Genomic DNA, 12,632 nt, shown 5'->3' with positions numbered 1-12,632 from the left:
AACTACTATATATTATACTATTCGGTGTCCCTGTATGCTAGTTTGTGGGTGTTATTCCATACCACTCTCATTATGCTTCTCTGCACACCTAACGGGGAGCTTACTTAACAACTCCTTTCTTTCTTCTCTTTCTTCTCTATGCCTGTCTGGCTATTTCCTTTCCTTTCTTCTATAATCCCTTTCCCTTTCTTTGTTGGGACATATCCCGCTTTTCAATTTTCCCTGTGCCACTGTCAAACCCAGTGAAATGTTTTGTCTGTTTTTATTTTCTATTGCTTTTTCTGTAGTTCCTCTACCTTTCCTTTCTTCTTCCCTCGCTTCTTGTTTCTCCTTTCAAAATTCTATTTAATTTTAAGGACATGCATATTTTTATAATCTCATGTATCTCTTCAAATTCCCAACTTTCTATAGTGCCCAGTTCAAAAGTTACAGTGAACTATAATTCAAGTTCGGCAGTTTCTTCTTATTTCCCAATTCTGATCCAGCACCAATATTCCAGTTCAGCTAAAGTGAAGGGGGGAAAGGGGGGGGCATTCTTCTTTTCTTCCTCAGCTGCAAGATCAAACTGCAAGATCAAACTGTGCAAATTCAAACCCTCTTTAGATGCTTTGCTTTCTTTGCTCCAGCAAATGGCTCCGTATTCTTTGAATTCCATGATTTTCAGTGATACAGCTTAGTAGTTTTAAATCCAGGAAAGATAAAATTATGAAGAAACAAAGCTTTTTCTTGAGTTTACCTCCTGTTATTTGCCACCTCTCATTGATTAGGGTTACTTAAGATGTGTAAATTAGAACAAGCTAGAACAAAGCAAGTTTCCTTAGTATCGTTGTTTTTTGTTTCCATTCCCCCCTCCTTTTTTTGTGAGGTTCCCAATGGTCAGTTAATCTCTTTTAAAGACAATCTTTTCAGATCCCAATTCAAAGTTTGTACTTGAATGGGTTAGCCAATTCTCATTTCTGTCTCCACATTGTTTAAAGGCAGCAGTTCTCTTTGGGCATAGTGATTTAAAATACAATTTTCCCCTTCTTTCTTTCCTTTTCACCAAATCCCAATCTGTCCGTTAATGATATTTTCTACTCAGAAGATTTTTGCCTTTTCCAAATTCTGATTTGTGTCTGTTGGTTATTTAAATCTTCTCACCAGGTCTCAACATTCCTTCCAAACACTGCTCCTGCTCAATGCTTAGTTCAGACGCTTCAGCTTTGTAGCAGCCATTTTACAATGCTGCCTCCCCCGATGCTGATTCAGAGAGCTAATCTGTGACTTGCAAGGAACCAGTTGTGTTTCACTGGGTCTAATGAGATGCAGCTCCTTCTTCACTTTCCCTTCAGGAAAGTTCTCATCCAAAAATCCCCAGCATGAGTTTGTCAGCCAGAATTTACATGAGGCTCTTCAGAGGTACTACTGGTCACTCCCTGTTAGTGCATCTTTTCAGAACAAACGTGGACAAGCAGATTGCCCAGGTAACTGCTTACTGTGACATTCTGAACCGACTCTCTGAATGATTCTGAGTAGCAATAAAAGTCGACTGCAGAGTATGTTGTAGGGACATGAGATAGCCACGAGAGAAAGAGAGAGGTCAACCTGACTTGAAACTGCCCAGCTGACAGGGACCCACAGCAACACAATGGGCCCCAAAACCAGCCTCCCTCCACTTCAAGATGTGAGGTGTGGGCCACATGGCATCTGCATGCATGACCCCAACCCTGACACCAAGGCCAGAGCCACCACCCAGGGCATGACTGGAATGGGGCCCCAAACAGGCCACTAAGGTGTCCCGGAAGGCCCTCCAGGCTGCAGAGGTCCATCTCCATCCTAAGGGGGGGGGACCCCAGACTATGATGACAAATCACCAGAATCCTATGACAATGATGACAAGTTTGAAAATGACCCAATGGTAAGAGGACCAATTCACCCTTTTGTTTTCCAATATGCCTCACAGCCTCAAAAACAGGAAGCCAGGGGACTTTTCAAGCTCTAATAATGATCAACCTGACCACAGTCCTGAAACTGGGGATCAGAGCAAAAAGGTTGGCCCACCCAATCCAGTTTGAACAGGTTGACGGGTCCCTAGTGGGGGGAGCCTATGCCACCCACCTGACTGAACCAGTGAGACTAGAGCTGGCAGATCACTGGGCAGTAATTTGATTCGTAATAGCCCCCAAAATGACATGTGCAGTCATACAGGGACTCTTCTGGCTAGACAAGTGGGGACTGACCATCTGGTGGCAAGGGGGTATCTGCAGGGTAGAAAAGGGATCCGAAATGCTACCACACCATCAAGTAGAAACAACGCCCAGGTAGGGACCCCCCCCCCCAAAGAACAATTGTCAACCACATCTGACAAAACTCCAGACACTTCACAGATCCCAAGGGAATATCAGGACCTTGCAGGTGAGACCGAGTGTGACATTCTGCCCCCACCCCCCCAACGTGAGGCAGATTGCACCATTGAAATCATCCCCGGGGCAAAACTACACAAGCCATGATGCCCCAGAAAATGCAAGAAATTTGCAAATACATAGATAAAAACCTAGCACAGGGGTTCATTGAGCCTGCCAAGCCATGGGGTACAGTTCCAGTCCTCTTCAAAAAAAAAAAAAAGATGAGTGGAAATGCTTTAGGGCAACTCTTGGAAACTTCACAATGAGATTTTGTGTGGACTTTAGAGGAATCAATGCATTGTGCATACAAAACCTATACTCTCCCCATCATGAAGGACATGCTATCTCATCTGACCAAGGGAAAAGTCTTCACCAAACTAGGCCTCAGGGAAGCATACTACCAAGTACACATCTGGGAAGGATTCGAGATGAAAATAGCATTTAACTGCCCCCTAAGGGACAATTCAAAATTATGCTTTTTGGATTGCAGGGAGCCCCAGCAGTGTTCATGCAGTTAATAAATTAGTTGCTGCATGAACACCTCTACAAGGGCCACCAGGGATGGACAGGCCCCTCATACTGGGACTACCTTGGCTGTGGAAATGGAACCCTCAGGTGAACGGAAGGGATGGTTATGCATCCATTCGGCAAAGCCAACAGAGGGCGAAGGAAAGATTTCCCACCTAGCCAGAGCTGTAACAAACTTAGCAGCTTTTTTGCATGAGAAAAATTGAAGGAAAGGAAAGAATTCCGAAAGAGTATTGGGACCTCAACGAGGCTTTAATAAAAACCTTGAAGCGTTAAAAACATCACAGAAACTGTCACCTAAACAAGTTCGCTGGGCACAACATTTTAACTGATTTCACTTTACAGTAAAATATATCCATGGGGAAAAAAAACTTTATGGCTGAGGCCTTGTCCAGGCTACCCCAATACAACAGTGCCAGATCAGTGGTGATTTGTCCAGTCATTCCCACCAGACACCTAGCTGCTCCTGTGGTCACCAGGAGCCAGGGGAGAGTGGATTAGAGGTGTCCACTGATTTGACGAAAAGGCTCAGGGAAAGCTTGATGAATGGTTCAAGCTACACCAATGAGTGCCCCACGCAAGATGGCCTTGCATGGGTAAGAGCCAATCTATATGTTCCTTCTAGTCTAAAAAGCATTGTCCTCCATGACTCAAAAATGGCTGGGCATTTTGGTTTCGTGAAGAAATTGCATTTGGTTAAAAACAGTTCTGGTGGCCTTTTCTGAAAAAAGACGTAAATCCTACATTGCTAGTTGTCCCATTTGTGCAATGGAAAAGAGACCACCAACCTCAAGGAAAACCTTAAGGAGTACTTCAAAGTGTCGCCAGACCTGGTGCACCATAGAAGGAGATATCGATGGATTTTATTGACGAGTTACCAGAAAGCCTGAGAAATAAGGTCATCTGAGTGATCACAGATTTGTTCTCCAAGCAAGTGCATTTTGTTTCCTGTTCCAAGATTCCATCAGCAAAAACACTGCCTAAATTCTTTATTTTTCACGTGTATACATTACATGGAATTCCTGAACACATTATTTCAGATGGGTGGGGTCCAATTCACCATTTTCTGGAAGGAGTTCCTGAAGTTAATAGGCTCTGCCCAGGGTCTAAGCTACGCCCACCATCCGCAGACGAATGGGGCTTGTGAAAGGGCTAACTTGGTTCTAGAGCAGTATCTTAGATGCTATGTCAACTATCAACAGGATAATTGGGTTGACCTCTTGTCTTATGTAGAGGTAGCATACAACAATTTGGTACATAGCAATACTAGAATGACCCCTTTTAAGGTAGTGTTCAGGCAGGATTTGGTACCTATTTCTGAATTGCCTCGGGAGAAACCACAGAACTTATCTTTGTCTGAGTGGTGTGATTAGTTTCAATGATTCTGGTCTATGACTTGTAAAGCACACAGACACCTTTGGGAGTTTCAGATTGAACATTGGGTTGGGGTAATTTGGGGGAGGGCTCTGGGTAAACATTTGATATGTACACGTTCATGCCTTTTTGTCTCAGATTTTGCTTTTCTTTAGCTGCTTTCATTTCATGTCTAGTAAAAGTACCTTTATCTCAAATGGAGTTGGGGCTTTTCTTTCTTGGATACTGAGTGAGACGTCTGGCAGGGGGTATTATATGTAGTGCGGTTGATATAGTCAAAATAACATTCCTTTCTCAGAGAGTCAAGGACCTGCTTCTGGAGTGGCGTGACTGGAAGGCATCTCCAGTTGGCGCCATGCTTGCTTGGACCATGTGATGGACATGTGAGTGTTGGGCAGGGACTTTGTTTGGGTGGGGAAAGCCTGGAAACTTTCAGAGTCAGGTTTTCCAATATGTGCCAATATGACATCTCTAATGAAATAAAGGAATCTCAAGTCTCATAGTCTTCTTTCATTAGGGGGGTTACTTGGAACCCTGACATATGTCCAATCTCAGTCAGACCATTTTAGTTAGAAATTTTGTTTTTATCTATTTAAATTCTTATACTTTTAATTGCTTTGTTTTTATCTTTTTATACCCTTTTATTATATTTTAAGCTACTCAGAATCACTGCATCAGTTAAATGTGTGGCATAAAAATGTAATAAATTAATAAAAAATAAAATACATGTCGATGGTGTAAATAGCTTTTTAGTATCTATCTTATTTTTAATTGTACTTGAATGTTGCTTTCTTTCTTGCCTCCTTGTCATGGTTCTCATGTGACTGTGGGATACAAAATACTTGTGGCTAGTCTTCATATTTGCTATGTGGCCTGCTGGTAGTTTCACCCCATCAGTCCTGTCTTTTCAGCCAGTTCACACCAGTTCAAGTGAACCTGTTGTTAACTTTTTGTGAAGTTTGGAGAACTGGCTGATCACACCACTGGCTGTCCCAACCCCATCCCACCTGCCCCACCTCTCCTAGCCACTTCTTATCTTGCTTTGTCTGTCTTGGCCAGTGCCTAGAGTGACACCTGCTCCATAGCTGCTGCTGATCTCTGGCTCCCTTGCTCCCTTGCTTGCCTCAACCACATGGTCGCCACAGCCTAAGGTATCTGCCTTCCCTGATCTCCACTCCTCACCCAGCTTCCTCCCCCCATACAGTGAGCCATGGTGTACTTTTCTGCTACCTGAGCCCTGAACTCTCTGCCCAAGCCTCCCATGATTTCTGCAAGTTCTCCCCCAACTTTCTGCTCTCTTTCTGCCATCTGTGCCTTCCCTGTGCCTTCTTCTACCCAGCCCCTTTGTTGGATGTGGAGTCCTCATCAACTGGCCTTGACCACTGGCCTCTCCAGCGTTTAACTTTGGAGTTGCCTGGGTGAGGGCAGCCCACCACATCCAGGCCCAGCAATATCCCCCAAGTGGTAATCCCAGCTCCTCTGCCACCTTGTGAGGCCCCCGGGCTCACGGTGTGCGGTCTCTCTCTCTCCCTTTCCCCCTCTCTCTCTCTCACTCACTCACACACACACACACTGGATCTTTCTTTCTTTTCTCCTTCCCCCTCCTGCCCCACCCACCAGAGACCCTTGGATTCCCTCCCCAACCTCACCTGCTCCATACAGGCACCACCCATGTGAGTGACGTAGTTTGTCATGCCCACTCAGTTCCATGCCCCACCCAGCCATGCCCATCTATACATATTGTCTCATTTTTATCGGCTTGCTTTTTTCTGACTTTTTGTTGCTTTAGCTAGGGCCTTTTTAACATTTCCTAGTTAACACCTATTTAAAATTCAGGTTCTCCCTTACCCTATTATACCAGGTCACATTGTCCAATGGAGTCTCCTGGTATTTTTGTGAGAAAGTATTTTGGCTCTGGTAAACACCTGTTGAAGTGTCCTTGGTTTGCAAACCTGCTTTCTTGATGTAGAGCCTACATTCCATCTATCCCTTCTCTTCCACCATAGTTTGTTGGCAAGCTGAGAAGTGATAATAGTTTCAACAGCAAAAAAACAAAAAAAAAACCTTTTGAAGCTTGATACTGTCCTTCCTTGTATCAGTCAGTTTGGGTCTGAGCCTGATACTACTAGCTGCTTTATCTGTGTACTAGACATTCATATATTGCTGTTAGTCTACCTATTTATATTTTTGACCTGCTATTGGATGTCTGCAATTATGATGTTGACTAGTTTCTGTTCTGGGAGATTGTTGTGGTCTTCTCTTTGGTCCTGCCGCCACCATGCATTGATATTATGTGTCTTCTTTCTCTTAAATGTTCTTCCAGTAGTTAAATTTCTACTTTTGGTGGCTGCTGCTACTATATATTGCACTGCAGTTGAGATGCACTTTGGATGGTTCTTTGGAGAACAGGGCATTTAAAATCTTCTTGCCTCTATTAATCTAATTTATCTCCTTAACCTGCTAGCCAGTGCTGTGACCCTCTGTTTAGCAATCTCTAGGGCATCTAATGGATTCATTCTTTTGTATTTTTTCAATAACCAAGTCTTAAAGGGAAAGGGAAAGTTTCCCCTCGCACATATATGTGCTAGTCATTCCTGACTCTAGGGGGTGATGCTCAACTCCATTTCAAAGCTGAAGAGCCAGCACTATCTGAAGACGTCTCCATGGTTGTGTGGCCGGCATGACTAAATGCCGAAGAAATACAGAACACTGTTATCTACCAAAGGTGGTCCCTATTTACTTGCATTTTTACATGCTTTCGAACTGCTAGGTTGGCAGAAGCTGGGACGTAACAGCAAGTAATTCCACCATCTGACTAATCATTGATCTGCCTTGAGATTAGCCTCCAACCAGTTTCCCAGGGGAATATGTATTGCTGGTTTTTTAAATCATGTAAACAAACATCTTCAGAATTATATAAAATGTCTATAGCATATACCAGTACATTAATTTGAATTATGGTGGTCATGGGGATTGTCTTGAGGGTTCTATTAGCATATTTAACATACTCTGTGATGTTAAACTATATTGAATATGGGATGTAATGTTCAATTTGGGTGCTTCACTATGTTGAAGCATTGTAAGCCACCCCAAGTCTCCTATGTGTGAGCTATATAAATTTACAACAATTACAATAATACAATAGCAGAGTTGGAAGAGACCTTGGAGGTCTTCTAGTCCAACCCCCTGCCTAGGCAGGAAACCCTATACCGTTTCAGACAAATGCCTATCCAACATCTTCTTAAAGACTTCCAGTGTTTGGGCATTCACAACTTCTGGAGGCAAGCTGTTCCACTGATTGCTTGTTCTGTCAGGAAATTTCTCCTCAGTTCTAAGTTGCTTCTCTCCTTGATTAGTTTCCATCCATTGCTTCTTGCGCTACCCTCAGGTGCTTTGGAGAATAGTTTGACCCTCTTCTTTTGGCAACCCCTGAGATATTGGAACATTGCTATCTCATATCTCCCCTAGTCCTTCTTTTCATTAAACTAGACATACTTGTATGCCTGGTCTACAGATGGCTGGTTCTGTTCCTTTGAGAATAGAATCTCCTATCACCAACACTCACCTTCCTTTTTCGGGGGTGCAGTCTATGGTGCTTTTTTCTTTATCTCAGCTGTGTTTGTTGATGTGACTTTTTAAGGGGTATTTGATGATGTCTCTTTTCTAGGTATCTGCATGTTTTCTTTGAGTGGGCCTGCATATTTTAATCTTTATTTTAATTTAATCAATTGCTCAGTTTTAACAGGGCTGCTTCTGGTAGGTTAGATTGGGCAGTAGCTTAGATGTATGCTGTTTTTTCTTTGTTGTGTTTCTTCTTTGTGTGACATACTTCCATTTATCTTCTTCTAGGGGTTTATTATCAGGGCCAGTTATTTGTTCATTATATGGTTCAACTTGGGCATTGCTTTCTTACATAGGTTGGAGTTGGCCTAGAGTTGCCTTTAGATTCCTCACTTTTTCCTCTAGCAGTACACATAGTTTACATTTAATACATGTATAATTTTGATGTTCTTGATGCACACACATGGAACATATACTGCATGCCACAATAGTATCAGTCACCTATTCCATGAGCTTGTTTCTTTTTTCTGGTTCTTTTTGTGACAAAACAATTATGTAAATGTTGGAGATTTTATCTCAATATATGTTTGAAGAAAGAGTCATTCGTTGGGAACACCACAGTTCTTATTCCTCAATCTCTCTACTTCCTTGCAACTTCCCTGTTCCTTGTTCTCTGCTTCAAAATCACCACTGCCCTCAAATTGCCCAGTCATTGTCCATTCTCTTCATTTTCTTTCACCTCTGTCTCTCCTATTCCAAAAAGAGTCTGTTCTTTCCTTCTTTCCCAATATGTTCACCATCCACACAAAACTCTCAATCACTGCAGATCCAGTCTCAGAAATCAGTAGAAATTCTCAGCAACCACAATTACTTTCACTCTCTACTGATTCTATGATTCTGTGCTGGTTTTGTCTTCTTCCTCCTTCTGCTGTCCACTGCTCAGGTGCTGCTCTCCCCTCTTTGGAAACTCACTTAATTGCTCTATTGTAAATTCCACCAACTTGGAGAAGTATCTCAGAATTTCACTTTGTTTTAGCACTCTCCACCAATATTTCTTGTCACCTCATTTTTTGCTTCCTCGCCCATTAATTAGGCTGTCACGTCTCTGGACCAAGCCATTACAGCTGGTCTCTTTCATGTCGGATTTCAGAGATTCCACCCTTCACAGCAGGAGATCGCTGTTCTCTCCATCACTCCTGTATTTCCCCCTCTATATCACTGTCCTCTCCAAGGCCCAGCTTTGCTGTTGCTGGCCTCCAGAAATGAAAATTTAGACAGGAAGAATGGGGTCTCATTCTCCTGTAACTGCACCAACATGACATCACCCCAGAAGTTCTTCTTCCAACATATAAATAATAAGAAAAAAAATCAAGGAGACAGTCCATTGAAGAGAGAAGATGGCAAGGAAGTAACAGGCAACAGAGAGAAAGCAGAGTTGCTTAACTTATTTCAGCAGTTTTGTCTATTTAAATGATGAGGATTTGGATCTGGTATTCTCCCTTTACTAACAGGTCCCATTGCTAGATCTTAACCAATGTTACAAGATATATGGCAAAAATATTTCAGGGAAACATTTCTGTAAATATCTTTATTGTAAGAGAGAGTGGAGACTCTCTCTGCATTTTTATTGCATTTTGTTCTATTCATGCAAAGTCCTTGCTTAATATGCATTTGTTTAGTAACCACTGTAAGTTATGATAGGTAAAAAAACCGGATTTATAACCAATAGTATTGGCTATTGCAGTACTCCACAGTCACATGAACAAACTTCGGGCCAAATTGGGTTCCCTTATATTTACAGTTAGCTCTGCGACCTGGCCCTACCCATCTGATCCTGCTTGCCATCATACGCTCTGCACCATATGCCATCTGGAACCTTATTTCTCACTGTATTCTTTTGCACCAATAAAGCCATGGGATCTCTTACAGGCCTGCCAGACCCTTGCAATATTTCATACATTTCGGTTTTTAAAGGGGAAAGATGATACATGAGACTGTGATCTCTAGTCCTGTTTGAGTATGAAAAGCCAGCAGATAGACTTTGGGTCAGTCATTCTGTCTCATTCCAGCTTCTCACAGTTTTTGTTGTGAGGAAAAATAGAAGGAGGAAGGAGTATTAGGTATGTTTACCATCTTGAATTATTCATAAAAATAATAAAGATTGGGTTAAAATCTTTTTTAAAAATTAAGTAATCATTTAAATATGTGCAATTCTGCTTTCTCATATACTTGAGATGCAATTATTTGCAGCTAAAATAAGTTTTTCAAGACTCACCATCATATGAAAAAACAAAACAGATTACACACACTTAAAATGACTGGAAGTTTTGCAGTGCAGAAAAGTTGAATCACATTTGAATTTGTATGCCATGTCATTTGGTGAGCATATGGAAACTATTGATTATATCTGTGCCTTTGACAGGGACAAATGCTAAACATGGATTACGCTGTAAGGCATGCAAACTGAGCATTCACCACAAATGTGCAGAAAGCACTGGACAGCAACGATGCATGGGCAAATTGGTAAGCCAATATAACTATTGAATAAACCTGCAAATAAGGTTCAGTAAGAGATGTTGGTCTAACAGATCCCTCCAATCTTCTTGATTTAGCTGACTTAAAAAATATACTTGCACTACTAAAAGGTTATAGAAATCATTCTCTGTCTCTTTATGTTTACATAGCTTAGGTCCCTATTGGCAGAGATAATATTGAGTGTTTTCATTTTGTATATTCTTCTTTCTGCAAGGACTGTGTTGCTGATTTCTATAATCTTCTAGGTCCTCCTTACTGTGTTTTTGACTATTTCCACCCTTTCCTTGGTTTGCAAGCAATGGCAAGACTGAAGAAGTGAAGCAGTCTGCTATTCTTGTCATACTCTGCTTTTCGACAGTTTGCAGATCTGCAATCCACAAATTTGTCAAAAGGCAAATAAGTGGGCAGTAATACTGAGGAGGGTCAGTTGAAACTACCTTGACCAAGGCCCCCTAAATTCTGGACTGTGCCCTAAATTCAGCAGAAAAGCAAATGTGGTTTCCTGGTTTCCTTCTGAATCAGAACAAAAATCCTACTAGTACCTTTCCATGAAGGCTCCATCTCAAGACTTCTCTTACACCTTAACGTGCAAATGGCATCTGTATTATTGTAATGGGCTTATTCAAATATTCATTTTAAAATGTAAACCTTACATTTTGGTATGTAAAAATTTCTAATCTTTCTGAATTTCTAAATAAATCTGAATTAATTTTTTTTCAGTATTGCTCCACAAATGCAGAGAGCACTTTCATGACTGTGGGGAAAAGTGCAGCTGTTGTAAGAATTAGACCAGATGCTGAGTGAATGAATGGGCTCTGAAATGCCTTTTTGTCTTTAAATTTAAATGTGTGTATGTAGTGCCTTTAGTTCTCCTAATCTCATATCTTCATTTCCTTTCTCTTACTTTCTAGCCCAAAGGTTTCCGCCGTTACTACAGCAGTCACCTCATTCAGGAGCAGTTTGGATGCATCAAAGAAGTCATGCCAATTGGTAAACTTAAGATTAATTTTCTGTTATTGTTTCTCTTTTTCTGTTCTATGAACTTGATGTTCAGTGTCCTGTATAAACTTTTATATGTTTTCATTCATAACACTCGGGAATTTTCCAAATCTTGTTGAAGAGGGAAATTTCAAGAAAGAAAAAAACACGCAAATGTTACATGAAGTTCATAAACCTGAAAATCCCTTTGCCAAGGAACAATACAATACAATACAATACAATGCAATGCAATGCAATGCAATGCAATGCAATACAATACAATAGTAGAGTTGGAAGTCTTCTAGTCTTGGAGGTCTTCTAGTCCAACCCCCTGCCTAGGCAGGAAACCCTATACCGTTTCAGACAAATAGCTATCCAACATCTTCTTAAAGACTTCCAGTGTTTGGGCATTCACAACTTCTGGAGGAAAGCTGTTCCACTGATTGCTTGTTCTGTCAGGAAATTTCTCCTCAGTTCTAAGTTGCTTCTCTCCTTGATTAGTTTCCATCCATTGCTTCTTGCTCTACCCTCAGGTGCTTTGGAGAATAGTTTGACCCTCTTCTTTTGGCAACCCCTGAGATATTGGAACATTGCTATCATATCTCCCCTAGTCCTTCTTTTCATTAAACTAGACATACTTGTATGCCTGGTCTACAGATGGCTGGTTCTGTTCCTTTGAGAATAGAATCTCCTATCACCAACACTCACCTTCCTTTTTTCGGGGGTGCAATCTGTGGTGCTTTTTTCTTTATCTCAGCTGTGTTTGTTGATGTGACTTTTTAAGGGGTATTTGATGATGTCTCTTTTCTCTGCTTTGGAGAATAGTTTGACTCCCTCTTCTTTGTTGCAACCCCTGAGATATTGGAACAATGCTATCATGTCTCCCCTAGTCCTTCTTTTTCTTAAGCTAATCATACCCAGTTCCTGCAACCGTTCTTCATGTTTTAGTCTCCAGTCTCCTAATCATCTTTGTTGCTCTTCTCTGCACTCTTTCTAGAATCTCCACATCTTTTTTACATCGTGGCGACCAGAACTGAATGCAGTATTCCAAGTGTGGCCTTACCAAGGCATTATAAAGTGGTATTAACATTTCACGTGATTTTGATTCTATCCCTCTGTTGATGCAGCCTAGGACTGTGTTGGCTTTTTTGGCAGCTGCTGCACACTGCTGGCTCATATTTAAATGGTTGTCCACTAGCACTCCAAGATCCCTTTCACAGTTACTACTACTGAGCAAGGTATCACCTATACTGTACCTGTGCATTCCATTTT

At 41.5% G+C, this 12,632-nt stretch overlaps 1 protein-coding gene across 1 annotated transcript in view; it reads left to right on the top strand.

Moving 5' to 3' along the window:
- The window catches only part of STAC (SH3 and cysteine rich domain), a 195,318-nt gene that overhangs the window by 83,528 nt on the left and 99,158 nt on the right, over positions 1-12,632 (top strand). The window contains exons 3-4 of the mRNA XM_081933459.1: positions 10,270-10,370; positions 11,294-11,372. Coding sequence (XP_081789585.1) covers positions 10,270-10,370; positions 11,294-11,372 — 180 coding nt within the window. The remainder of the gene's footprint in view (positions 1-10,269; positions 10,371-11,293; positions 11,373-12,632) is intronic.

Source organism: Natrix helvetica, assembly GCF_964273705.1.
Source record: "Natrix helvetica genome assembly, chromosome: Z".
Lineage (NCBI taxonomy): Eukaryota > Metazoa > Chordata > Lepidosauria > Squamata > Natricidae > Natrix > Natrix helvetica.
Note: the sequence above shows the minus strand (reverse complement) of the source record. Positions and strands in the feature narration are given on the sequence as shown.